Source organism: Bos indicus, chromosome X (assembly GCF_029378745.1).
Source record: "Bos indicus isolate NIAB-ARS_2022 breed Sahiwal x Tharparkar chromosome X, NIAB-ARS_B.indTharparkar_mat_pri_1.0, whole genome shotgun sequence".
In the NCBI taxonomy this organism is placed as follows: Eukaryota; Metazoa; Chordata; class Mammalia; order Artiodactyla; family Bovidae; genus Bos; species Bos indicus.
This window is the reverse complement of record NC_091789.1, coordinates 22,647,267-22,666,850: the sequence shown is the minus strand read 5'-3', so window position 1 is coordinate 22,666,850 and position 19,584 is coordinate 22,647,267. Positions and strand designations below refer to the sequence as shown.

The following is a 19,584-nucleotide window of genomic DNA, read 5'->3' as shown; positions in this document are numbered from 1 at the left end:
TTGCTTTCAATCTGTCCCAGCATTAGGGTCTTTTCCAGTGAGTCGGCTCTTCGCATCAGGTGGCCACAGTATTGAAGCTTCAGCTTCAGCATCAGCCCTTCTAATTCAGGGTTGATTTCCTTTAGGATTGACAGGTTTCATTTCCTTGTTGTCCAAGGGACTCTCAAGAGTCTTCTGTAGCACCACACTTCGAAAGCATCAGTTCTTCGGCACTCAGCCAGCCTTCTTTATGGTCCAACTCTCACACCCATACATGATTACTGAAAAAACCATAGCTTTGACTATATGGACCTTTGTAAGCAAAGTGATGTCTCTGCTTTTTAATACACTGTCTAGATTTGTCATAGCTTTTCTTCCAAGGAGCAAGTGTCTTTTAATTTTGTGGCTGCAGTCACCATCTGCAGTGATTTTGGAGGCCAAGAAAATGAAATCTGACACTGTTTCCACTTTTTGCCCATCTGTTTGTCATCCGCTTAACAAGTTGTTTATCCAATTATAACAACAGTATTTATTGTTATCACCATTTTAAACCCCAATTTAGGGGGAAAAAAACAACCCAAAACCAAAAAACGAATGAACAACAACTAAAGCAGTGTGGAGGGTTTAAAAATCCTCTAAGGCATCTGAATGGTTCTCAGGTGGATCACTGACCTGGCTTTTGTCCCCTTCTTAGAATCTGATGGATACCATCTCCCCCAAATTCAGTCGGTTCTCCTGCCCACGTTCTGGCTGCTATCTACAAAGAGATGTGTTAAGACTTAATCGTGAGAGAGCACTAAAGTAGTTTCTCATTACCTCTCTGCTCCTGTAAAAGATGGCAACTCTTGATAGGAACTTGATGGAAACAATATCATTGGCAAATAGGAAATCCATCCAGAGTTCCTTATCAATTCAGTTCAGTCCCTCAGTTATGTCTGACTCTTTGTGACCCCATGGAGTGCAGCACACCAGGCTTCTCTGTCCATCACCAACTCTCAGAGCTTACTCAAACTCATGTCCATCGAGTCGGTGATGCCATCCAACCATCTCATCCTCTGTCGTCCCCTTCTCCTCCTGCCTTCAATCTTTCCCAGCATCAGGGTCTTTTCCAATGAGTCAGTTCTTTGCATCAGGTGGCCAAAGTATTGGAGTTTCAGCTTCAGCATCTGTCCTCCCAATGAATATTCAGAACTGATTTCCTTTAGGATTGACTGGTTTGATCTCCCTGCAGTCCAAGGGACTCTCAAGAGTCTTCTCCAACACCACAGTTCGAAAGCATCCATTCTTCAGAGATCAGCTTTCTTTATAGTCCAACTCTCACATCCATACTGACTACTGGAAAAACCATAGCTTTGACTAGACTAGACAAAACCATAGCTTTAACTAGACTAGAGTTCCTTATGTTGGTTGTGAATCCTGCCCCACCCTCCCAACCCACCCTAACCATAGCTTTGACTAGACTAGACAAAACCATAGCTTTAACTAGACTAGAGTTCCTTATGTTGGTTGTGAATCCTGCCCCACCCTCCCACCCCACCCCAACCCCAACTTTCCCTAACAGGGAAAGTTAGATCTTTTGCAAACACTGAATTCCCTTCCTTGCATCTGGAGTTTAGATCACTTTGCTCCAGAAATCCTATTTCCTGAAACAGCTTAGATCCAGAAAAATGACTGATGGTCGGCTTCTGGCTCAAATCCTCCCATTATTTTTCCCCCTAGCTTTTCATTTAGATTACTTAGTTCACTGTGCAAGAAATGAACCCTCTGCTACAGATATTTTGCCTCTGAGTTTTGTGCATTTCTTGTCTGCCCTAAGTGTTTCATCATAGAAACATCTCATTTATATTTGTTAGTCACCAGTCAGTTCATAAAATAGCAACTATTCCTTCAAGATCTTCAAATATGGTTGAACAAAACTAAATTGATTTCAGAGAAGCTGGTGTCGTTGCTGGCTGGGGACACTGTATCACCACTGGGGCAAACCATTTGGTTGAGAATAGATGTATTGTATCTGCCAAGTATTAACCACACGTTGCATGAGAGAAACTTTAGAAAATGAATGTGACTGCCTTGACCCGAGTGCTCCAAGTTCACTCAATATAGTCTTCCAAAGGCAAAGCTACTAGGAGTCTCCAGGCTCCATCAGACAGGACCATACACTTTCTCAGTAACGGTGTTGCTACCCTTTTCCTCATGACTCCTTCTTGGTTGCAGGTCATGAGTATGTGAATAGTGTGTGCGTTCATGTTCAGTCACTAAGTCACGTCCAACTTCTTGTGATCTCCTTGACTGTAGCCCACCAGGCTTCTCTGTCCATGGGATTTCCCTGGCAGGAATACTGGAATAGGTTGTCATTTCCTTCTCCAGGGGATCTTCTTGACTCAGAGAAGGAACCCACATCTACTGCTTGGCAAGTGTATTCTTTACCGCTGTGCCAACTGGGAAGACCATGTGAATAGAGTATAGTTTTAAATCACAGAATGAGAGCCTTGAGCCCACATATCCACTAAGGTAGAAAAGGTTTCTATTGGAGTCACAAAATCTTCTATCAAAAAATCTGCCAATTTTTAACTATGTTATTGGACACCCTTGCTGAAAAGAGTGTTTTCCTTGTACAAAACTTCAATCCCCACATATTGAAGCTTAAGCTCATTTTCTTGTGATCCTTCCTCTCTCATAATCCTCAGGGAAGAAAGGTCCATTTCAGTCATCCGGTATTTTTCTCCAGGTCTTCTTAATTAAAAATGACTAAGCAGATATTCAATAAAGGACAGAATGGTATGGACCTAACAGAAGCAGAAGATATTAAGAAGAGGTGGCAAGAATACACAGAAGAACTGTACAAAAAAGATTTTTATGACCAAGATAATCACAATGGTGTGATCACTCACCTAGAGCCAGACATCCTGGAATGTGAAGTCAAGTGGGCCTTAGGAAGCATCACTATGAACAAAGCTAGTGGAGGTGGTGGAATTCCAGTTGAGCTATTTCAAATCCTGAAAGATGATGCTGTGAAAGTGCTGCACTCAATATGCCAGCACATTTGGAAAACTCAGCAGTGGCCACAGGACTGGAAAAGGTCAGTTTTCATTCCAATCCCAAAGAAAGGCAATGCCAAAGAATGCTCAAACTACTGCACAATTGCACTCATCTCACATGCTAGTAAAGTAATGCTCAAAATTCTCCAAGCCAGGCTTCAGCAATACGTGAACCATGAACATGTAGATGCTCAAGCTGGTTTTAGAAAAGGCAGAGGAACCAGAGATCAAATTGCCAACATCCGCTGGATCATGGAAAAAGCAAGAGAGTTCCAGAAAAACATCTATTTCTGCTTTATTGACTATGCCAAAGCCTTTGACTGTGTGGATCACAATAAACCGTGGAAAATTCTGAAGGAGATGGAAATACCAGACCACCTGACCTGCCTCTTGAGAAACCTATATGCAAGTCATGAAACAACAGTTAGAACTGGACATGGAACAACAGACTGGTTCCAAATAGGAAAAGGAGTACATCAAGGCTGTATATTGTCACCCTGATTATTTAACTTATATGCAGAGTACATCATGAGAAACACTGGGCTGGAAGAAGCACAAGCGGGAATCAAGATTGCTGGGAGAAATATTAATAAACTCAGATATGTAGATGACACCACCCTTATGGCAGAAAGTGAAGAGGAACTCAAAAGCCTCTTGATGAAAGTGAAAGAGGAGAGTGAAAAAGTTGGCTTAAAGCTCAACATTCAGAAAACGAAGATCATGGCATCTGGTCCCATCACTTCATATGAAATAGATGGGGAAACAGTGGAAACAGTGTCAGACTTTATTTTGGGGGGCTCCAAAATCACTGCAGATGGTGATTTCAGCCATGAAATTAAAAGACACTTACTCCTTGGAAGGAAAGTTATGACCAACCTAGATAGCATATTCAAAAGCAGAGACATTACTTTGCCAACAAAGGTCCTTCTAGTCAAGGCTATGATTTTTCCAGTGGTCATGTATGGATGTGAGAGGTGGACTGTGAAGAAAGCTGAGCACCGAAGAATTGATGCTTTTGAAGTGTGGTGTTGGAGAAGACTCTTGAGAGTCCCTCGGACTGCAAGGAGATCTAACCAGTCCATCCTAAAGGAAATCAGTCCTGGGTGTTCATTGGAAGGACTGATGCTGAAGCTGAAACTCCAATACGCTTTGGCCACCTCATGCGAAGAGTTGACTCATTGGAAAGGACTCTGATGCTGGGAGGGATTGGGGGCAGGAGGAGAAGGAGACGACAGAGGATAAGATGGCTGGATGGCATCATCAACTCGATGGACATGAGTTTGAGTGAACTCTGGGAGTTGGTGATGGACAGGGAGGCCTGGCGTGTTGCGATTCATGGGATCCCAAAGAGTCAGACTCGACTGAGCGACTGAACTGAAGCAGATATTCAGAGGCATTGAACCCTTGATGTTGCTGCTGTTATGGCTAATTAAATGTGAAAGAGTGGAATTCATAGGTATGATTAATTCCATCAGGATACTTTATGATTTTAAAGTTCATAAATTATGAAACAATGAAATTTTTATGGGTTATAGGATTTTTCTTCATAAGGATCAGAATCAATTAGTGTGTTCCCCACAGATTTTATTTATCTATTTTTTGATTTAAATATAAACCAGAGGTAGATTCAGTACGTTCTACAGCTTAAGCATTTAGAGAATGATCTCAGAAATAGGACGCAATGAAGACCAACCCAACTAGTCTAGAGCAGCAGAAGCCTAGGGTTCCCTGGCTTTTCATTCTGAATGGGGATAAGGAGAGCCAATCAGTTGCCAAAAAATTGATTTTGTAGACCTTTTGTTTCCAAAACAGAATTCCCCCAAATGATCTGACTAGGAGAGACTCTATGCCAGCTAGTAAATGTGTCAGGTTATGTTACAGAATACAGTAGTCACTCTTTCTGTCTCTAGAATTCCAATGTGACATTGACGAGATTCCCTTAAATCATATTTTTCTTTCTGCTTGGAGTTATGTGGCAAGAGCTTTTGCTAATGGCTTTTCTCTAATCTCCTCATTTGTATTTCTATCCAGTCGTTTCTCTGGGCTTTTGGATATAATTAAATAAACCACAAAAAGTGGTACTTGCTACCCAGTCTCTTCAATATCCCCTCTGCTGCCCTAGTCAGCTACTGGCAAGATTCCAGTGTTGCTTGGCCCTGGTACACTTGAATCCACCTCCCACTCCCAGCGCCCTCCCTTTGAGTTCATCATCAGTCCTTGACCTGGTAACTTGTCACTTAGATGTTTTGATGGACTGTTAGCGAAGGTGCAGAGCCAACCAGCAAGAGGCTCTGATTATGTTTATCTTCACGGAGGAAGGGTGTTTGAAATCTTTTCTGAGTTTCAGAAAGACAGCCAATTCCTTCCTGCTCAGAAAGTACTGAGGCTGCTTCTGATTAGGCTGTCTCAATTCTCTCGTTTTTACTCATCACAGTCACATCTGTTCGGGTTTCTGTCTCTCTCCTGGAGGTGCCTCTTGAGAGCAGGTCCCCTCAGCTTCTTTCCAGCTCCTCTGAGTCCTGCCAAAAGAGACTGGCAGACCACGATCAGACTTCCCTGCTCCAGTAGTTCACATACCTCTCCCTGAAAAGAATACCAAAGCCTGCTTCTCAAGTGAACCCAGGAGGAATGGAGCCAAAGAGACTTTCAGATTTTTCTTTGAGATTCCCACGTAGAGTTTATATTCTAATGGGATGGGGAGAGAAAGGGCAGAGGGCAAGTATGAGGAGGGCATGATGAAAAGGTGGGAGGAATAGGGGCACAGGTGCAAAAATCATAGGCTCCCAGAGTCAAGAAGACTTTCTAGAACATCTCATCCCAAGGTTTTCAAATGCTTTGTTGTCAGCAGTGTCATCATTTTTATTTTTATTTTTTTGTAAGTAATCATATGTACAAGTTCCAGTATATAAAAGTGAGGAAAGTGGAAGTGCTACGATTGAAACACAGGTGAGGGAACTTACATCCTTCTACTCTTTGGGTTCTGCAGGATACAACTGGAAAGCCATCTATCATGTTTCAAGGATGCTTTTAAAGATGGGAAAACTGAAGCCCCAACAGGGGCATTGACATGATAAAGGTCACACAGTGGTAGAGATTCAGACCTGTGCCCCCTGTCACTCAGGCTAGAACTCTTTGTGAGTTGACTTGGAGAAAGGAGCCAAGAATTTTTTCTTCCTGAGTCAGATGAAGGAGAGAGCCTGGTGGAAAGTGCAGTGAGTATCAAAGGTCTGGGAGGAGTTGCGGTGAATAGGGCCACCTAGCATAGAGGAGTTGTGAGCCTTGGAGTTAAGCAGGAAGAGTTGAAACTCTAGATCTGTAGGAGATCTGGGAAGTTCCCCAACAAGGGTGCAGGGTGAACCGGTAGGAACAGAGCAAGACAGGAGAAAAGGGCACATTGGAAGTGAGTGTCAAAGGAAAGGGCTTCCCAGGTGGCTCAGTGGTAAAGAATCCACCTACTAATGCAGGAGATTCAAGAGATGTGGATTTGATCCCTGGGTTGGGAAGATCCCCTGGAAGAGGAAATGGCAACCCACTCCAGTATTCTTGCCTGGAGAACCCCATGGACAGAGGAGCCTGGCAGGCTACAGTCCATGGGGTCACAGAAAGTCAGACACGACTGAGCAACTGAGCATGCATGTACACTAAAGGAAAGTCCTTGATTCATCCTTCCACTGAAATGCCACACTGCTGGTCTGGGGTGGCAGTGAGACAGAAAGGAAAGGCAAAATATGCTTCTCTAGGGTGACCTGCAAGTCTTTCTTTCATTATTGCCTTCTCAAGATGAATGAGTTTTTAGCACAGGTCTCCTCTGAGGGTTTCATTGTTGTGTTAACACACTTCTCTGAGAGCACCTGAGAAAGACACAGGAGAGTCAGGAAAGAATGAAAAGCTCTGTTCCATTAATGGTTAAAGTGATTGTACAACACAATTTGGACCCAAAGTGCAAACAGGTTTCCTTCAGTCCCTCACCCCGACCACTTCCCCCAACACCCTCCTCCCTTGCCATGATCCCTCTCCAGTGACAGCCCTCAGATTCTCTTATGGAAGAGAGAGCACGCATGTGGTCTGTAGACAGATCACAAAGAGTTAGAGACCCCTATGTCTGGTCTTACCCATCACATGTCATTTGTTTTCCTGTCCATGGAGTTGAAAGGATAAAGGGAGGATAAAAATCAGCAGAAGTACATTTTATGGGCTGACAGGGACATGGGACAGGGAGAGACTCTGGTTCCCCTTATACCTCTCATTTTTCAAGAGAGGTCAGAGCAAGAAAGATATATATAAATACCCAGAGAATCATCCGGTTGTCAGCTTTGACCCAGTGGTTTCATGTGTTCATAGCATAGAGTTTAATTCTCTAATTAATATGTTTTAAAAAAGCCTGGGGTGGTGGGTACGAGTCAGGAAAAGAGTTGATATATTTACCTGTTTGTGTTTGAGTCTTTGTAATGGTGCGCTGCTTCTCTTCATTATATATCCCTGAAGTCTTCTCTACATCTGTTTACCTCAAATCCCGCCTGCAAATACCTTGTGAGTGACATTCAGACAAGCAAACAGTGAGTGCTGACCTGGTGGAGAAGCAGTGGGAAGAGCCTGGGAAAGCCTTCATTATTTTCTCAGTACCATTCCCTTATTCTTCCCAAGTTCTGTCCCTTGTCTGAATCAGGACTCTGTTTTTCTTTAGCTTTGTCATGCCTGCTTTGGTGCAAGGTCCCAAGAAAGAAACAAGAGGGAAAAAAGGTGGGTTTGTGGTGGTAGTGGGGGGGGGGGGTGGATTCTTGAAGGCAGTATACAGCAGAAGGTAAAAGCATGCACAATGAGTAGGAACCTCTTAACTGTCCATCCCACACCCCAAATATTTGGTCCTGGTCAGAGCTGCTTTCAACCCCTCTTTTGGGGAGATTATTTCCCTTCATTGTAGTTGGGATTTAAATCAAATACCTTCTGAGCCAGGAAACATCTTTGTACCCTTCAGAATCAGTATCAGTCAGTCACTTGTCAATTATTTTTAATAAACTTTTCTTGAGCTTAAACTATGTGACAGGAAACATGCCAGGGGATGGGAATATAGTGGTGACCAAAACCCAGTCCCAATTTTTAAGGCGTTCAGAGTCCCAGGATTTTTTCCCCATGAATTAAAGTCTAAAGATACTTCAGTGGACTTGAGATGCTAAAATTCTTCTACCTTATCCTCCCTTTTCTCTTGGGAAAATGCAAAGCACAAAAGAGCAGTAGACTAACCTGCAAGAAATTTCAGACTGTTGGGCATCATTGTCCCGTGTCTATCCATTTCAGTCACTGCAACCTTCAGGCCAGTGCACTTCAGCAGACACAGTTGTGCTTACCGTAGAGCAAGAGACACTTCAAGATTGGGGAAAGGTGGAAGGGAGGTGGCAGCAGCTTACCCGGTGGAGCAGTGAAATGTACAGAAGGTTCAAGAGCTTTAACTCTGACGGGCTAAAAGTAAGGAGCCTGAAAATTTCAGTTTCTTAGTTGAGGCTCAGGCCCAAGAGCTCAGGAAAGGACCAGAGCCTGGGCGTTTGGTTTTGCATCTACAGCAGTTCTGAAAAGAGCTGGAGGTCTAGTCGACAGAGCAGTAGTGATAGCTCCATGTCAGAGCCGACCTACTGTTGAGGGGCTTCCTTTCTGGCATAGAAATCAAGTAAGAGATGGGGCAGAACTTGTGAATTGAGTGAGGCGAGCAAAAAGCCACACTTGATTCCTGAATTGGAGGGAGGCAGGCTGCCTGAGCTTGAGGAGCAGGGGAAATTAAAAAAAAAAAAAAAGATGAAGTTAGGATACTGGAGACGCGCCAGAGCTTAAAGAAAGGCTCAGCTCTGCATTTCTCAGATACTGCTTCTGTACACGACTTCTTTGCGTGGATCCCAAAGCCGAACTGAACAGTGAGGGGGCGCAGAGGGAAAACGGGGTTCGGAAGGCACAAACTGGCCTGAAATGAAAAGTCAGCAAAAACCACTGGGTGGCAGCGTGGTGTGCGGGCGCAGCTCTGCAGTGCCTGCTGCTTCTGCTGCTGCCGCGGGGGGAGGCTGAACCAGTCTGCGAGCCCCGGCCTCGCTCCTGAATGGCTACAAGTGTCGCCATGCGAAAAACCTCAGCGAGTGTGTTAGGAGGGGAGTGCGTGTTGTGAGTCCCAGCCTGGGGCAAGGGGCTGGCGAACTTCCACTGGGCTCCAGCCCGGGCGTCATGGGGCCAACTCAGAATTACCCAGTAACAGAACATCCCACTCCGCCATCCCCCATCTCCAAGCAACCCCCACCTCCCTCCCCGCTCCTCCAACCCAAGTGCCTCATCCCGGTGTCTCCTCCATCACTGTTTCCGCCCGAGGCTCCTCTGGGGAGGAGGGTTTGGGAGATGGGGCAGTGCCGGAGCCCCGACAGGTGTTAGCCCGAGCGGCCCGCCGGGGACTTGGGGGGATGGGGCGGGTGGGGGCGGCCGGCGGCGGGGCGCCAGCGGGCTGGGCTCCGGGAGGGAGGGGCCACCGGGGGAGGGGGCCGCGGGAGGCCGTCGCGCTCTTCCGGAGGGTGCCTGCGGCGACAGAATTCCTATACTGAGTCGGTGCCGCGCCCAGAGCAGCAGCGGCGGCAGCGGCGGCAGCGAAGATGCGAGGCCATTACCTGTTTGAGCCGCGTCGGAAAGCTGGCACGGGCCAACTTTTCCCGATCGGCGGGCCAAGAAGTTGCAAGGACTAGTGGGAGGCTCGGAGGGGCCAGGGCGAGGGCGCGCCCCCCCAACCCCACCCCCCCCTACCCCGCACGGTTCCTCCATCCCCCCCTCCCTGCCGCCGCCCGCGCTCCCGGCCTCTCTCTCCCGCCCGCGCTCCCTCCCTCCGCCCGCCTCCCTCCTCCGGCCCCCTCCGCGCGGCACCGGGCGGGGGGTGCCGCCAAACTCCGACCCGAGCCACTTGGACTCGCACAGTGTCCTCCGGGCGCAGGGGCCGAGCGCACGCACTAGCGCCGCTCTGCCGCCACCGCCTGCCAGCCAGTCTCGCCCGCGATCCCGGCCCTGGGCTGTGGCGTCGGCTCGGACCCAGGCAAGGCGGCCGCCCGCGCGGGAGCCGGACCACCGCCGGAGGAGCTCGGCCGGGATGCTGAGCCCCCTCCTCGGCTGAAGCCCGAGCGCCGAGAAGCCCGGGCAAGCGCCGGCTCCGGAGACTAAGGCGGCGGAGGCGCGAGTCCGACCGGGCGAGCGGCGGAGGCGCGGGAGGAGGAGGCGAACCCGGAGAGGAGCCGCGAAAGAAGTGGTGGTGGTGGGCGTCGTGGCCATGGCGGCGGCTATCGCCAGCTCGCTCATCCGGCAGAAGCGACAAGCCCGCGAGCGCGAGAAATCGAACGCCTGCAAGTGTGTCAGCAGCCCCAGCAAAGGCAAGACCAGCTGCGACAAAAACAAGTTAAACGTCTTTTCCCGGGTCAAACTCTTCGGCTCCAAGAAGAGGCGCAGAAGGAGACCAGGTTGGAAGGGGGCTCTTGGCTGGCTCTTTTTTTTTTTTTTTTTTTTCCTCTCTCCGTACTTTACGAGTGTGGAGGGGGCTGGGGGGCGTGGATGGAAGCGGAGGTGAGTTTGTCGGTGGCCCATCTAGTGCGGATGTGGCCACCTAGCTGGTCTGCGTGCGTGGGAAGCGATCCCTCTCTCGCCTCCTTCGTAACAGTAACAGACTTGCTGCATTGCAACTGCCGTGGGACAGGCGCAGAGCTGGGGGGCATACCCTGCCCAGCGGGCGCGCCATCAGCTTCCAGACAGGCCACATGTGTGCAAGCTCGGGCGCTCTGGGCAGCCGTGTGTATGGCGTGTTTTGCAGGCGCGGAGCTGGGCAGACCCCTGCCCACCCCTCCCTCCAGGGAGGGGAATCCCTCCCTGGCCTTCATCCCCGAAGCGCTGACCCTTCCCCTCCCAGCTTCTACCCCCAAGGACCCTGGGCTTCCGCTGTCTAGGCATTCTGTTTCTTTGGTCACTTTTAAGCTTACTGGGACAGACTTGTGGTGTAGCTTTGAAATATTTGCTGGAGAGGAGGGGGTGGATTCCTAGAACCTGTGGCCGAGAGCTTAGTGATCTGGTTCGACTAGTCAAATTGGTTGGTTACTTGCTCCTAAAATGCAGGATTGAAGAGAGAATTTAACCAGATCGTGGGTCCTTTTGAACCAATTCAGTGAGAAGAGCAGCGCGGTGTTCCGGCGCCAGGGGAAATTCACACAGCTCGAGGTGTCGGGTTGCGTCAAGGTTTACCTTCAGGCGAAGAAGCAGCTTCTTGGGCTCTTCTTAACCAAATGGATCCTTTACTCAATTTTCTTACTTGTACTAAATACATATTACAGAATTTCTGACGTATCAGTCTGTTATTTCGCTATTTGTGCGTTCTACACATCCTGGAATGAACATGCAGACATAAATTTTCTGCTTGCTCGAAGTTTTTAAGGAATGGGCTGTAAATTAGGCTTGCTTTGAAACAGGTTTAAGCGGTGGCACAGCATGATTATGTGGTCTGAATAATGACATAAATATCATTTCAGTGCAGGTATCTGTATTCAATAAAAGCAAATTTTGGATAGCATGGCGGTTATTGATAAATGAGGTGCTTCATTAATCTATGGTGATTCATAATTGAAAATTATCTTGAGAGCACATATTTTGGATAATTACATTTCTGATACTAAATTTGAAAATAAGTATGAACTAATTTTCTTTCCTCCCCACCAACAAAACCCCGGCTCTTTGCACGCATTTTCCCCTAAGGAGAATTAATATGTTTGTTTTATTCTCCCTCTCTCCCCTCCTTTTTTGTATGGCGGCTCAATTTTCTAAATAGAAATCCTTTGATGGGGTTCCAGGTTGTTTATGCATTTTTAACCTTCTTAGAATGGAGGGGATGCTTTATTCCAATTGTGGTAATTCTGAGGGAAACTTTTGCTGGTGTGTTTTTGGTCCCTGCTTGGAAAACCACTCTAAATCTCATCTTAGTGTTTCTCTTTTTCCTTCCGCATGAGAAGTGGCACATTGTTAAAAGGCAGAATATGCCACTTGCCAAGCCATTTTGAATGCTCAATGAGATGAAGTGCCACTCTGTAAGCCAAAGGACACGCCATCAGAAACTGTCTCTGCTGTCAGTAGCTTTAGGGCTTTACCAATGTTACCAGGTGGCAGTCAAATGTTTCTTCAGTCTGAAGGTTGGTTCTGAAACTTGCAGTTTGTTTGCTTGTTTTCCTTTTTTCAGAGGACTCTTTATAAAAAGTGTCGTTTGACCTTTTTCCACTAAAATTTGTAAATGGAATTCGAATTCTAAGTCTTTTCAACCATATGTGCACAACTTATCAATTGACCCCAACCATCTTTCTCTTTGCAGAGCCTCAGCTTAAGGGTATAGTTACCAAACTATACAGTCGACAAGGTTACCACTTGCAGCTGCAGGCAGATGGAACTATTGATGGCACCAAAGATGAGGACAGCACTTACAGTAAGTGACTGCAAAATAAATAATAGTATATCCCAACATATTGTTGACACTTTCTTTCTTTCTTTATGTAAACAACCCTGCTTAATCCCGAAGTGAATCCAAAATAGAGTCAGCACTATATAATCCCATTTCAGCAGGTTAGCCTAAAGGAAGGGGAACATAAAAATATCTAAAATAGTGAACGGTAGCAAATAATGTTGACACCATCTGAAGAACAATCCAAATGTCATCTCCATGGTAATCTGGATAGATTTATGGCTGTCCTTTGGATTTTATTACTTTTTTCCCACAGAAAATTTACTCACCCCCACACTGATCCTGAAATAGCACAGTTATCTCTACTCTTAAGCACCGGTCTCATCCCAAGAGAGAAGAGTGGTTTCATGTCAGGAGAATTCATCATTACAAGCTTTCACTTCTGTTCCCCCTGCCCTACACACACTGATAATTCTCAGACTAATTGGGATTTTAACATTGAGATACTTCCACAGGTGGGTAAAGAGATTTCTTTGAGCATTCTATTTTTAGTCATGGTTTAAGTCAAGACCAAATTGGAGACCATCATGGTGAACCTAAAAGAGAAACACATCAAAAAGAAAGTTAGTTTTATTTCCAGTTACTGAAGTATAATGATTCCAAGATGTTATATAACCTTTTGTGATAGGCTTTATTTATTTGGAGTCATAAATGCATGAACTCCTTAATAGTGACACCCTCTTCAATGATGATAATTGGTGGTTTTTTTTTTTTTTTTTGCAATTAGAAGATTGCTGTAGACATATTCAATATTTCATGAGGCTAAATCACCTAGTTCTCACAATTCCTTCCCAATTTTCCATAATTTATATTTCATTTCCCTCAGACTTCATTAATCTCCCAGAAATTGTGCCATTGCCAAGAAAAGCCCATCTGAAAGCTAACAAGTTCTCTGCAGCATTTTCAGAGGTACAGGGCTAGAGAGAGCAAAGCCATAGACAAGGGTTCCAATGTTGAATGTTAAAAGAGTTTCACATCTTTTAAGAAAGCTTCCTGGGCTGATTGATGACCAAGGCAAGACCTCAAGAGGAAGTCACCTTTAATTACCTTTAAAGAAAGCTCTGTGGGTACCTAGGATGAAAAAGTTCCATATATAAACGATTTTATCGTTCTTCACTGTTTTGCAAAATGCTGTTACTGTTGCAGTTCTACAATGAGTATGCTAGATGTTCTTTCAGGTATAGTCTTCTATTTGAAAAAATGAGTCAAGGCTAATTAGAGGGTTTTACTGTTCCCCTGTAACAGACGTGAGTCCATCATAAAACATTCCCATGAATTGCTACAGTCCATGGGGTCGCAAAGAGTTGGACCCAACTTCACGACTGAACAACAACAAAGCTGCTCCTCTTTCCAAAGTGCCTCAGCAAAACGGATTCGTTGGGCATTACTGAGAGGAAGTTGATGATCAGCTGCTAATGACCCCCACCCAGTCAGGTTTTCCCTCAGTTACTTTTAACATTTTCTGCAGATTAGTGCAGAAATCAGTGGAAAAGTTTATTTTGGGTCCAATGTTCACATGCCTTTCCCGAAAAGGAAAAAAAACCCGGATGATTCATTTATTGTATAAGCAGTGATACGGCACACACCTCAAGATCACAGTGTATGTAGTCATTGTAGAGTACTATACACACACACATATATCTACACATAGACACATACGTATACACACACACACGTGTGTATGTAAATAAAGCTCCATTTCTTAACTGTGGACTCAGGTAGTCAGTTTTACTTTTCAGTTCCTGCATATGCATAGCTCCTGGTTGTCTTATAACTGACTGATATGCATGGCATTTCTGCATACTAATGATATTGTTGGGCCTTAAAAGAGCCAGAATCTGTGTTTAGGCAGAATGAAATAATGAGAGGTGAGTCAGCCAAGGGTGAGTGTTACCATAAGATGAAGCACACAAATGAAAAGTGTCTCAAAAGAAATAGCAAGCCTTTGGGGCTTGACTCTGCCCCAGCTGCCAAGTATGATCAGAGGCCGGCGGGCTAGCTTGTCTTCCCACTTGAGTATATTGTAGGGTGTAAGTCATGAGGAAACAAGAATACTTAATGGTTAAAGTGATCATTAAAATGATCATCATTAAAATGGAAGTCTAACTATGTAGATGTATTCTTTTTTCCCCCCTAAAGCCAAGCAATTTTCTTGGCATTCATTATTTATTTTGTTAATATACTATTTCCTTAATATGCATCCTTGTTATTTATGTTTATATTTTTCTTAATTTTTAGGGTTTTTCATCATATTTTTTTCTCACTTGGTTCACCTTGGTTGATTTTATGATATTTTAATTCTGACATGATAAGCCAGATCATGATAAAACAAATCAATTCACACTTACCAAGATACATCTGTTTCTGAAAACATATATTTGGTATTATGCATTTAAGCTAACCTTAGGTAGCTTTATTACAATGGTAAATATCAGTCCAGTAAAATCTCACCATGAACAAATCAGCCATTGTAAATTATGTATTGCCCCCTGAAAAGGAAAAGATGATAGACATTTCATGAGAGCAGTTTTATTATATCTGCCTTGGACTCAGTGAGGGCCATGTTAGAATAGGCAACTTTCCTTTCAAACCTCCAGTAGTGTTACCAATTTAATGGGTCAAGTCTTTCTGATCAACATTAATATATACTTTTTAAATTGCTCCCTTTGAGAAGTTGATCTTAACCCAACTGATAAACAAAAAGATGGCCTCCTTTTTGTATTAAGCAAACACTGAGTGCCAACTCTGTGCACATCTCTAAGAAAAATGGGTCTTTCAATGTACAAGGAGTTTGTTTTTATGTAGATACAACAGGAGACAAGAAATGGGGCCCTTTTATTTCTTCCTCAAAATTTTGACAGAAATGGAAGAAGAGAGATCAGATGTTTAATGAATGTGTTTTAGATACACACATAAAATCCATTGTTTTCTTCTCATGCTTAGCATATTTTCATCCTAATCAAAATAATATCCTAAGTCCATGAAGAAGTACTCCAGATTTAGAGAAACAGAGGCATATTGGAGAATACTTAATCTGTGCAAGATCACCCTTGATGTAATAATTTCTTTGCATTTTTATCTAGAAAGACTGTCCCTTTAGACAGACAAGCCTGTTTATGATCTTAATTGATCATAAATTCATCTTAATGATCTTAAATGTTTATGATATTAAATGTCTAAAGAAAAACAGTTGGACTGGTATCACCAGTCACTCTCCACTTTTGCTGTTTTCTTCATTTTTTTATTTTAGCGTGGTATTTTTTATTTTTGAATCGGGCATCACAGATATCTATGGTACATAGTGAAAAATCCGTGTGCCACTGTATAGTTCATACCATTATTCAGGGATAGATAATCCTGGGCATGGGTTACTCATATTCTTTGCTTCTCTTCCTTCTACTGCTATCTGATGTTTGAGAATTAAACATTTTATTGCCCATTAAAACACACGTCAGAGTAGTTGGGGCACATGGTGAAAATCAAATATTTCTCTCTTTCTTTCTCTTTTTTTTTTTTTTGCTTGTTACCACCTGTATTCAGGGAACTAAGAAGGTTCAGAATATTGTAAACAATGGAGTTCTAGAAACAATTCTAAATATCCTTTATTACCTGTCATCGATCATCATCTATTAGTTTGATTAAACTAGGACTCCAGCATACGCTGGTGTTATAGTTGTCTAGTGCTATGCCTTTTAAGCCAAACCCATAAGGAGGTTTTTGTTTGATTTCATTTGATTTCTTAGATATCAGAATTTTAAACCTCTGAACTGTTATGTAATGGGACCGTGATCTATTACATTTCAAAAATATAATATCATGATTTCACCATACAGATTGCTAGCAGTCCACAAATGTGTGTTGAGCACCTGCCGTGAGCAAGGTGCCATCACAGAAAGAGATGGAACAAATACATGACATGCTGAACAAGATCAGACTTCATTCCTGGGCACTGCATGGTCAAATATAGCATGAGATCCTAGTTTGCAATCTGTGCAATTCCTTTCCTTCACCTCACATAACAGAAGGGCACAGCTTTTAATATGATGAGTATTGAATGAAGTGCCATCAGCAGCATGTGGCAGGAACACTTGCATTTTGCACCATACAATCTGTCCTAGCTCCTCTGTGGTAACACCCTGATTTTAAGGGAAAGGTACATTGTAGGCTCACCAAGGAATATTGAGTTCTTCATTAATATTTCTCATCTCTATAACTCCACCTACTGCAGTAGAATATATATACATCAAGATAAGAGATCTGAGAAAAAATATTCCTGCCCACGGGGTGACTACGTTCTTGCTCACAGAAATGATAGCAGACCGATTTATCATCCTCCATAAACTTACACACCAAAGCAAAAATCGTCAACATTGGTCTAGGACTCTTGAGAGAAAGGTGCACAGGCTATTTTCAAAAGATGTGTGTGGCAAGCACTATGTTTTAAAAATGTACTGTTTTATTTTTATTCCTGGTGTAGGAGGGAGTAGACAGCTGGTAGGGGGAAGACACCCACTGGTTTTCTCCAGTGAGTGGTGTGTGATTGTGAGGACAGCCGGGATGTAAGTTTCACGCAATCAGACCTTCAAATGGAGAAATGAAGTCCTCTTTGGCACCAGCCAGCTGCCCACTTACAACTATTTAGGAAAAAAAATTAAATAAAACTCTCAAGTTTGTTGTTTTTATTCCTATAACCTTTGCTCCCAGAGACTAAAAGCTAAGACCCCTCTGAACCCCATCTTAAAAAAATGTTCTTTAAGAAATACTACTCTGGGAACATGAGATTCCAAAATGTGACTTTTTTTTTTTTTCAAGTCCTGGATTTCTTTTTTTTTTTTTACTGTGTCAGAAATAATACAGATAATTTAGGTGAAAGAGTTGGACTACTGTCTTTTCTAAGATTCTAGGAATCTCTCCCCAACTGGTAGATCATATCTGTGTCTGTGAATCTCAGCAGTTGTCTAAGAGAGCAGTTTAAAACCTTGGTTTGTTGAAGATAAAGTTATTTAATATGTAAACTAATTCCTGGAACTGGATCACTTCAGAAGCATCAAAATTCCCCACCTCCAACACTGTACAAACCATGGAATTACCTTCCATTTTCTCCAGGGTGTTTGAAAATTACATCCCCATTATGTGACTACAACCATGAATTGAGGGTACTGAAAGGTAGAAGAGGCTTTATCATCCATATCTATCTATCCATATGTACATATATGAATGTTCTTACCAAGCAGACTTTACTTTTGAAAGACCAGAGAGCCCTGCTGGAAACATTGAAAAGCTATGGAATTCGATATTGTAACCTTGTTTTCACATTGTTTTTGGCTGCAGCTCTGTTTAACCTCATCCCTGTGGGTCTTCGAGTGGTGGCTATTCAAGGAGTTCAAACCAAGCTGTATTTGGCAATGAACAGCGAGGGATACCTGTACACCTCGGTAAGTCTTTCACTGTGCTCATGTTTTGATTATTCTAGTTTTCATCTGATATGAAGGGAAATTGCTACATATGTGTTATCACTGCAGGTTTGTGTAATTCAAGGAGGAGTGTTCTGGATGGAAATATTAAAAGACAAATTAATTTCCAATGAAAGTATATGTATTACTAATTAATCATTTGAAGCTAACATTTTTGATAGAAAATTCAAAGACTCACTAAGCATTTTTGCATACATTGGCATTTGGGTTGTTATTTTCAACCCAAATGTCTATCTTGCAGACTTGCTTTGCAACTGTGGAAAGCAAAGCCATTTGTACAACTCAGTTCAACATATATCTATCCATGTTTACTCCTAAGGAAATTAATAAGACCACTTCCTCAAATCAACTCTAGGACACAAAGAACAGTTTCAGAAGTGTTTCTTTATCTTACCTTTCAGTTCTATTAGGTCATGTTTGCTATCTCTAAGTACTATTTTTCCATCAAGTACACTCTTCTTACATACAAATTCCAGCTTGGCTTTTTCTTAGAAGTTTGTGATGAATAGAGTAAAAAGTGAAACTTTTCTCAAGAAATTTATAAGCAATGTAGACAACAGTTCAGCTAGGAACCTGGGGCCACATTAAGCTTTTTAAAATTTTATATTTAAATATAGGCAAAAATGGTACAGTGCCAGGGTTAGGATTTTACTGTTAGCAGTAGATCTAGTTACTGATTAGAGGAAACCACTTAATATATGGATTTTTCAAATCTTTGTTTTGAATTTCATACAGTCTAAGAAAAGGATAAGATGTTAAAAATGGAGAAAATTGCTTGTCAGACTTTATTCTAGATAGCCTTGAAGCAGTCTATTACCATAACTAAAGATATCTATTCCTCAAAGTGCAAAAGTGGTTACCTTTAAACACTCTTGCTCTGGCCTGTCCCTTAAATTTATTTCAAAGCCAGGTATGTAGAAAGATTCTTAGAAATGATGAAAGCAAAGCATAACTCTGTTTTTCAGAGGCTAGGATGAGAAAGAGGGGAGGGAGAAGAGTAGAACCAAAGGGCTCATTCATTTGGTAAACTGGGGTAGAACATTTCAGATTTTACAATAAAAGATTAGCAGCATAATCTTCAAATATCAGTCCCTATCAGCATTCCCATCAGGCCATTTCTACTGTCTTATTGTTAAATAAATGCAGGGGTTTTATCCTTTTTACAAATGCAAGATTTGAATGTATCTCAAACTAAATGAGATCTTTCAGTTTATTAAATACATGGCTAAGCAGGGCTTCCCTGGTGGCACAGATGGTAAAGAATCTGCCTGCAGTACAAAAGACCCAGGTTCTATCCCTGGGTCGGGAAGATGCCCTGGAGAAGGGAATGGCAACCCACTCCAGTATTCTTGCCTGGAGAATTCCATGGACAGAGGAGCCTGGCGGGCTATAGTCAATGGAGTAGCAAAGAGTCAGATGTGACTGAGTGACTAACACTCACATACACACACGTTATTAAAAACAATAGGAAAAGGGATTTGTTTTCAGATTTGTGCATTGAGGTAAGGTAATTTAACAATGAAGTATTTTAATTAACTTTATTTAGATCAACAGACTACCTCACCAGGACCAGATGCAAAGGTAGGTTTTT

At 43.3% G+C, this 19,584-nt stretch overlaps 1 protein-coding gene across 7 annotated transcripts in view; it reads left to right on the top strand.

Annotated features, from left to right (window-relative positions):
- FGF13 (fibroblast growth factor 13) overlaps positions 1–19,584 on the top strand; it is a 572,605-nt gene that overhangs the window by 487,330 nt on the left and 65,691 nt on the right. For 5 of the 7 annotated variants that reach the window (XM_070784002.1, XM_019955969.2, XM_070784003.1 and 2 more), the window contains 2 exons: positions 12,373–12,483; positions 17,851–17,954. In XM_070784002.1, coding sequence (XP_070640103.1) covers positions 12,373–12,483; positions 17,851–17,954 — 215 coding nt within the window. Of the gene's footprint in view, positions 1–9,825; positions 10,487–12,162; positions 12,197–12,372; positions 12,484–17,850; positions 17,955–19,584 lie in introns of those variants that run through there. The other 2 variants (XM_019955972.2, XM_070784004.1) reach the window with 2 other exon arrangements.